This window comes from Lactuca sativa, chromosome 6, assembly GCF_002870075.4.
Source record: "Lactuca sativa cultivar Salinas chromosome 6, Lsat_Salinas_v11, whole genome shotgun sequence".
Taxonomy (NCBI): domain Eukaryota; kingdom Viridiplantae; phylum Streptophyta; class Magnoliopsida; order Asterales; family Asteraceae; genus Lactuca; species Lactuca sativa.
The window spans coordinates 44293762-44301934 of NC_056628.2; the positions used below are offsets into that span (position 1 = coordinate 44293762).

An 8173-nucleotide genomic window follows, 5' to 3' on the forward strand; every position below is an offset into this window, starting at 1 on the left:
ATTAGGGTTGCATGTACACATAGGAATGTAGATATGCTCAAAACCCATCACTTTTTCCAATGGGTACCAACTTTTCTTTGAGAAAAATGATAGAAAAATATTGTTGGTTAAGTGTTGTAAAGGGGAGTTCACATTCAGGTTGTGGGCAACTTGGATGAATGATGAAGCAAGCTTCCAAATTAAGTCTTTAAAGCCAGATCACAAATGTGAAGGAACTACAATTTAGGCTCAATATTTACTTATGTTTAGATAAGGAGTCATTATACAAGAGATTTCTTACTTAGAAAAAAGATGATTGTAAGAAATCTTAGAACAGTTGGGTCACAAAAGTTTGGTATCCATGTAAGTGTTGGTCAATGCAGGAGAGCTAAGAAATATGCACTACAACTAGTAGATGGTACCCTTGTTGAACATTATGCAAAGTTGTGGTCATATGCAGAAGAGATTAGGAGATCAAATCCATGTAGCACTGTGAAGCTTGATGTAAATTGTATGCCATATGGAAAGAACTACTTTAGTAAGTTCTATGTTTGCTTCAATGCATTGAAGAATGGATGGAAGGACGGATGCAAGAATATAATAGGTTTAAATGGTTGTTTTCTTAAAGGGGTATGTAAAGGGGAGTTGTTATGTGTTGTTGGAAGGGATGCAAACAATGGAATTTATCCCATTGCGTGGGCAGTAGTGTGTGTGTGAAGAATAAAGAAAATTGGAAGTGGTTTTTGGATCTACTCATTAATGACTTGGGACTTAAATTAGGTTAATAACACAGTGTAATATCTAATCAACACAAGGTACTTTACTTCATTTCCCTTTTCTAGTTGCATAATTATTTTGACATAATTTACAATTTTTAACCAGGTCTGATTGAGGATGTCAAATAACTCCTTTCATATGTAGAGCATAGATAGTGTGCTAATCATATTAGCCAAAACTTGATAAAAAGGTCTAGTGGTGCCCAATATGAAACCATTTTCTAGAAGGCTTTTAAAGCAACAACTGAGATAGATTTTAAGATTGCCATGAAAGAACTTGAAGATCTAGACCCAAGTGCTCATAAATATCTAATGTACAAAGACCCCAAAACATGGTCAAGAGCCTACTTTGAAATTGGAAGATGTTGTGATGCTGTAGAGAATGGTATGTATGAAAGTTTCAATGTTGTGATTTTTTATGCTAGGAAGAAGCCAATTATCACCATGTTGGAGGAGTTGAGGTTGTATATGATGGATAGGGTGTTCAACATGAAAGCTAAGGGCTAAGGATGGGGCAATCAAATGTGCCCAACAATTAGAGAGTTATTGAATGAGTTTAAGAAATTCCAAAGACATTACCAAGTGGGTTAAATTAGTTTGAATTAAGAGGAACTAGAGATGGTTATGAGGTAGATCTTGAAAGGAAAACTTGCTCATGTAGGCTATGGAAACTCAATGGAATTGATTGTCTTCATTCTATTCTAGCCATTAGTTTTTTGAATAGGGATGTAGAGTCTTATGTTGGCAAAATGTTTAGTAGCATTACCTACATTAAAGCATACAATCATAGGTTAGCACCTATGAATGGAAGTAACTTGTGGCCAACAACTTTGTACACACCACCTTTACCTCATGTTCATAGAAAAATGCTTGGGAGATCTGCAACTAAACGGGAAAGGGATGCAACAGAAAACCAGTCAAATAACAAACCAAAGTAAAGTACCCAAACACAAACCAATGATGTGCATCAGAGGATATCTAAGGTTGGAAAGAAACAAAATGTAGCCTTTGTAAGGTTGAAGGACACAACAAAAGAGCCTGTCCTACTGCTAGAAGGCCTCCTAAAATCAATTCCAAAAAAAAAAACAGGTTGATAATTAATTAGATTGTTTGTTGTGTCTTTGTTTTTTTTTTTTTTTTGCTAATGTTCTATCATATAAGTGAATGAGGGTGGTGTTGAGGTCAATGATGGTGGTGATGCAGTCAATGATGGTGGTGAAGGAGGTCATAATGATAGACAATACCATGACGAGGTGGAACTCACACCTATAGATTTTGATGTATCTGGAAATGGAGATGCAGTTAATGCTGGTGGTGATGCAGACAATGTGAATGGTGGTGATGATGCAGTCAATCGTGGCAATGATGCATACAATGTGAATGATGGTGATGATATTGTAAATGATGGTGGTAATGTAGAAAATGTGAACGATGGTGGTGATGTAGACATTGTAAATGATGGTGGTGATGTAGACATTGTAAATGATGGTGGTGATGCAGGTATTTTGATCCATGGTCATGTACCATCCATCTAAAACCTAAAAAACTTTAAACTTTGATGATCATCTACACATACACTACACAAAAGACTGGTTGGAATTATAAGTCATCAACCATCAGTACTAGCATATGATCAGTTGCACTTCAACCACACTTCAACCACATCCCAATGATTGCAATGACCAAAAATAGGATCAAACACTTAGCAGTTCCCAGGTAAGTCTTCAACAATGTGTTTTCCTTCTTCAGTTCCATCAACTCTCTATCAAAAACTTCCTTCTCAGATTCCCTATCTTGCTACAACTTAACTGATTTCTTCTATGCCTTCCTTACCTCATTGTGGTCTTCCTTTCTGCGTAGCTCAAACCTCATCTTACGAAGTTGGTCTTTATAATACCCCTCCTCCATTTCATCATCTTTCCACATAAAAAAAATTTACATTTTGGACCTTCAGCTAACTGATTAAAAAGGAAGAACACAATTAGGGTAACGATTAGGGAAAATGTGTATATTTTCTAGCTGTCGATAGCAAATAAAGTGTAAGTAAATAGAAGGAATACTCACCAAAGATTTTTTGCAGTTCCAAAACCTTCAAATTACATTATCATCGGTCCATGCTGATTCTATCCTTACAACCACATGGGGGACATGGTTCATCATCGCTATGGTGTTGGGGACGAAGACTGTTGATGGATTGAGCAGAAGAGGCAAACATGGTTTTGGTTTTAACGATCGAGAAGGGGTATCGGGAGGGAGGGGATGACCTAATTTGAGGTAACAATGTATAACTTCTAGTTCGATAGAGGGTTCCAATAAAGGAAGGTATGCCACCGTATACGGTGACGTAGTAAGGTATAAATCCACGTATGTCAAGACACATCAGTGTGTGACCAGTTAACCGGATACAATTTCCCCCAAGAGTATAATTAGCCAATATTTCCTAACGTTAATGACTAATTGAGCATAAAACATACATGAGTGACTAAATGTGCAAAGTGACAAAACTTCGTTGTGCTACAGTGCCAAAAACCCTTTAGAAAAAAAAATATTGATGTTATGTTATGTCTTTTTTATATAGAAACGGAAAAATATCAAATCAAACATAAGTACCCAGATGACGCCTGCTATGGACAAGATATAAATGATTAACTATATTCAAAATCAAAATAATTAATGTCTTTACGATTTTTGTTGACAATTAAAATAATGGACATACATTTACAATTTAGGGATGAGCAAAGGAACCGAACCGCCGGTTCTACCGGTTCCCAGTTCCTACTGGTTCTTGTCGTGTCTTCAATGTTGGAACCGGTCATCGAGAATTAGCAACATACGGTTCCGGTTTTTGTCGGTTCTACCGGTTCCGGTTCCTACCGGTTCCAAAAATCCACATGAATATTGTCCCGGTCCCGACCCAACCAGTTCCATCGGGTTCCGGTTCCGGTACCGGTTTCAGTTCCGGTACCGGTTCCGGCTGGTTCTCCGGTCCAAATGCTCATCCCTAATTTACATAGTATTTAAAAAAAAAAATTAGAAGACTAGGGTCGTGGATTGCAAGTTTTATGTATGAAAACTATTTAAGAAAATAAAAAATAAAAAATAATCTTTATTCTTTTTCTAGTTATTTTTTTTAATGTGAAAATTATGTATAAAAAACTAAAAACTAATATTTAGAATGGCTTATAAACGAGCCTACGAGCATCCATAAGACCATCCGTTATACACACCAGATACCACATATGTGGTGGATGTCACATCAGCACCACATTTCACTACCACTAACATGGGATACAAACCACTAACACACCACTCCACATCATTATTTTTATTTTTTTTAATTCAAAAATTACAATAAAATTACATTTTTATAATTAAAAAGCATTCATTTTTTTAAAACTATTTTTTCATTAATTATAATTTTTTTATAATTAAAAAACATTCATTTTTGTAAAACTATTTTTTCATTAATTATAAAAATAAAATAACAACTTTAAACTACATTACTTAGTTAATCTAGAAAAAAAAAAAAAACATTACATTAATAAGAAAACAAACAAACATACATATAAAAATCCTACTTGTCGTTCATGCTATGTTGGTACAAATGTTTCGCAACATCTTCTCGAAGATTGAAACACGTTTCACTGTTATGAATTTCAACAACTCGCTCTAAAAAAACATTCGTTCCGGATATGAACTCCTCAATTGGAACGACAACGTCGTTCGGATCATACGTACAAATCGTTCGACCTTCATCTTCAATAATCATATTATGCATTATAATACATGCTAGGACCATTCGTTTAATTCTTTCTTTATCCCAGAGTCGTGTAGCATATTTCACTACATGTCATGTTTGTTTAAGGACTCCAAATGCCCTCTTGATATCCTTTCTCGCCGATTCCTGTTTTCTTGTAAAATTTTTTTGCTTTTTTACTTCGAGGAATCGAGTATGCCTTCATCAATGTAGAATAATCCGGGTATATCCCATCACCAAGGTAGTAACCGTATTTGTACGCATGCCCGTTTACCGTGAACGTCATATCAGGTGCTTTGCCGGGCCAAATATCGTTGAAAAGTGGAGACTGGCCAAGAACATTAAGGTCGTTGTTAGACCCCGCTACTCAAAAAAAGGCATGTCATATCCACAAATTTTGAGATGCAACAGCTTCTAGGATGATAGTTGGTTCACCTATATCTCCTCGAGTGAACTGACCACGCCATGCAGTTGGACATTTTTCTCAAGCCACATGCGTACAATCTAGACTGCCAAGCATACCAGGAAATCCATGTCTCTCTTCATAAGCCAAATATAATATCTCAATATCACGTTGAGTAGGTTTACGCAAATATTCTTCGTGAAAATCTCATAAACACATGCAGAAAACCAATCTACACATACAACTGCGGTCCTCTCGGATACTTTCAAGTATTCGTCAGATGCATCAAATGCTATATCGTATCCCAAATACCTAAGAGCAGCCGCACATTTTTGTATACTACTAAAACTCATTCTTCCTCTAGCGTCGGGTTTTTGTTTGAAAAAATCATAACGAGATTCTAAAGCATTACTAATACGTAAAAATATAGCCTTATTCAAACGGAAACGACGTTCGAACGAGTCGTCATTATAAAGACAATTATCGGCAAAGTAATCACGTACCAATAAGTCGTGTGCGGCTTGGCGATCACGATTGATGACCACCCTTGTACGCACTGCATTCGAACTTTTTTCGGCGTGAACGTGTTGCACAACATTGAAGAATGTCTCGGCGAATTCTACGTCGTCATCCGAGTCAAAACTTTTTAAAAATTCCATATGTATTGTGGGATCCATGTGTATGTGTTTTGTGGTTTAGAGAATAGAATGGGGTGTAATAGAATGTGTATGTATGTGTATGTGTTTTGGTAATAGAAGTTTATTTATAATTAGTGAATTGAGTTTGAAAAAAAAAAAGAAACGGCCAAAAACCAAACAACCAATCAAATGCCTCGTTTGAATCCGTTGTCCCGAACACGAGTCACCACGAAACAACGGAGTGGTGTGCACGCCCGTTGTTCGTGGCCAGCTCGACCACGAACCCACTCGTTATATGTATACCGTTTGGCCTAATAGAAAAGGTTTTTATGGGGTTTGTTTAATGAAAAAAGTAAAAAGGTAAAAAACCCTATTATACGCATAGTTTTTTCAAATTGATTTTCATGACAAAAAATTTATATGTTGTCAAATTATAATCGCTGAAATAATATGGGGTCCACATAATCGTTGAAAAGGCACATAACAACAGCTTGCTAATTAGAAATCAAATTGAAAAGGCTTTATGTAAGCTACTAAGCTCTCTGTGAAGCCAACATAACTTTAAAAAAAATCATTTATTTGTTAATGATTTTCCTTTTTCATATTAAACAATTCAATGGTAATTAACTCCATATCCATTAAACAATCATTAAAACATCCCGCTATAATTATATCTGAGTTTAATCCATTGAATGTCAAATAGAATTTTCACATCATTCAACCACTACATCAAGTAAAGCATCAAGTCAAAATCAAACAAATGAGACTCTTAAAACACTTTCCAAATTCAAAGAAAACCAAAAAGCTTGATTATGAAGCTACTGAAGAACATTCACTAAGATCTGGTTATTGAAACAAAACCCTCTGTTTGTTATCATCATTGCGCTCATGGCTGCAGTTGGTGAGACACAACGGACAAGTGCCATCCTTGTGGGCCCAGAAGCTCCCTGCCTGCAAGATTAACCAAAAAAAATATTTCATTTATCGACCAAAACTAAGGGCAAATTAGTAATTATGTTGATTTGGAGAGAGTCAAAGGCAATTTTGACCTGAAAAATAGCCGGATACTGGAAGCATCATACTCACAACCAGCCAAGAATCGCTCAATGTCTTCAAAATTTGCATTTGGAGGAATTCCTTGCAGTAAAACCTGCACGCATACATCACATTTTTAGAAGACTAAATGACCATTTTACCCTTTTCATGAATATTTATCAAAAAGAAGAAGAATTTGGACTTACATATTTCCCATCATATGGCTGGATGTAATCCCAATTTGCACGATCAGCCTGGTATCAAAATTTCAAAGCATTTACAATGATATGAATCATGTTTTGCAATTTGAAATAAGTATTTGTGAAGGAATTAATTAGTATTTAGTAATTACCCTTTCCATTCTATACAAGCGACCTTTCTTAGCAACTGCCCTAAGAGCAGCATCATAGGCACTCCTGGAAGAGAACTGAACAATCCTGCTCATCAACCACAAGATAAAAATGTAATTAATCACAAGATTGTTTCAGTTGATGCATTGCAATGTTGGATTTAACATGGAAAAATTACATTCCAGTTGGTGAGTATGATGGATTGTAATCGACTTTGAGATCATCACTGCTTAACTTGGATTCTTCAAATAGACTGAGTACATCACTCTTTAATGTGTTCTTTGTAATGCCTACTAATTTCCCATAGACCAAACCTGAAATAAGCACATAAACCAACAGATTCGTAGCATAAGTACATATCAAACCCTAATTCTTTTAACATCAATTACCAACACCAGACTGAGAAATTACACTAAATTAAAATGAATTAATGAGAAGCGTAACCTAGTCGCTATCAATCACAAACGTGAAATTGCCCTAGCTTAATAGAAACGCTAAAATTTGGAAATGATGAAACGACATTGGAAGGATGAGCATTGAAACTACTCAGATTTCATTCAAGAAATTGTTAATGTTGAAGAATACAGTACCTGAGGATGGGGTTTCGAATAATGGTTTAGTGGAGGAGGACTGGTTAGTCGGGGGTGCAGATTCCGTCGAGAATCGACGGAGAGACGCAGAGCTGGACAGAAGTGATCTGAGCCCATGATGTTGATAAACATTCCGCATCAAATAAGTCGACGAAGATCTGACAGTGTTATGGAGGAGATTCATATTCAATGAAGTACTCAGCTGATTGGCCTTCAAGGTTTTAGGCAATGGAGGTTTTGTTGTGGGTAGTTGATCACGAAGATTAAGACGACGTCGTGTCGGTTTCAAAGTATGGACTCTTGGCCGGACTGGGCTAGGCTGGGCCGGTCTTAAGCCTCATTCACATATTTCAATTTTAAAAAAAATTTCAGAATTACTCGTTTATACATATATGTTTTAACAAATTATTGAACTGGTTTCTTTGGTTTGAAAATATTACGTGTTTGTGTTTAATCTCTAACATTATTTTGCACTTAGATAGTCTCTATGTTATGATATTGTTGCGTTTTTCATTCATTGCAGTTATAAAAAGACTATACTGACATTAATATTTTCTTCTTTAGTTTTTATTTATTTATTTATTAGTTAAAGAGAATGAATTAATTGATTTATAAGCAAGTTAGACCCACATTTACTCTCGATCC

General features: G+C 35.8%; 2 protein-coding genes across 2 annotated transcripts; both read right to left on the minus strand.

The window, feature by feature from the left end:
- Nucleotides 1-4263: 4263 nt before the first annotated feature.
- On the minus strand, nucleotides 4264-5574 carry LOC128126780 (uncharacterized). Its single transcript, XM_052764894.1, has 3 exons — nucleotides 5133-5574; nucleotides 4693-4875; nucleotides 4264-4268 (listed from the first exon to the last, which is right to left on the minus strand). Exons 1-3 carry the CDS (start codon nucleotides 5572-5574, stop codon nucleotides 4264-4266), a joined length of 630 nt encoding a protein of 209 aa, XP_052620854.1.
- Nucleotides 5575-6218: 644 nt separating this feature from the next.
- Nucleotides 6219-7768, minus strand: LOC111887470 (uncharacterized). The gene is made up of 6 exons (XM_023883645.3): nucleotides 7529-7768; nucleotides 7117-7252; nucleotides 6941-7025; nucleotides 6795-6842; nucleotides 6603-6703; nucleotides 6219-6504 (listed from the first exon to the last, which is right to left on the minus strand). Exons 1-6 carry the CDS (start codon nucleotides 7710-7712, stop codon nucleotides 6372-6374), a joined length of 687 nt encoding a protein of 228 aa, XP_023739413.1. The 5' UTR covers nucleotides 7713-7768; the 3' UTR covers nucleotides 6219-6371.
- Nucleotides 7769-8173: the final 405 nt, after the last annotated feature.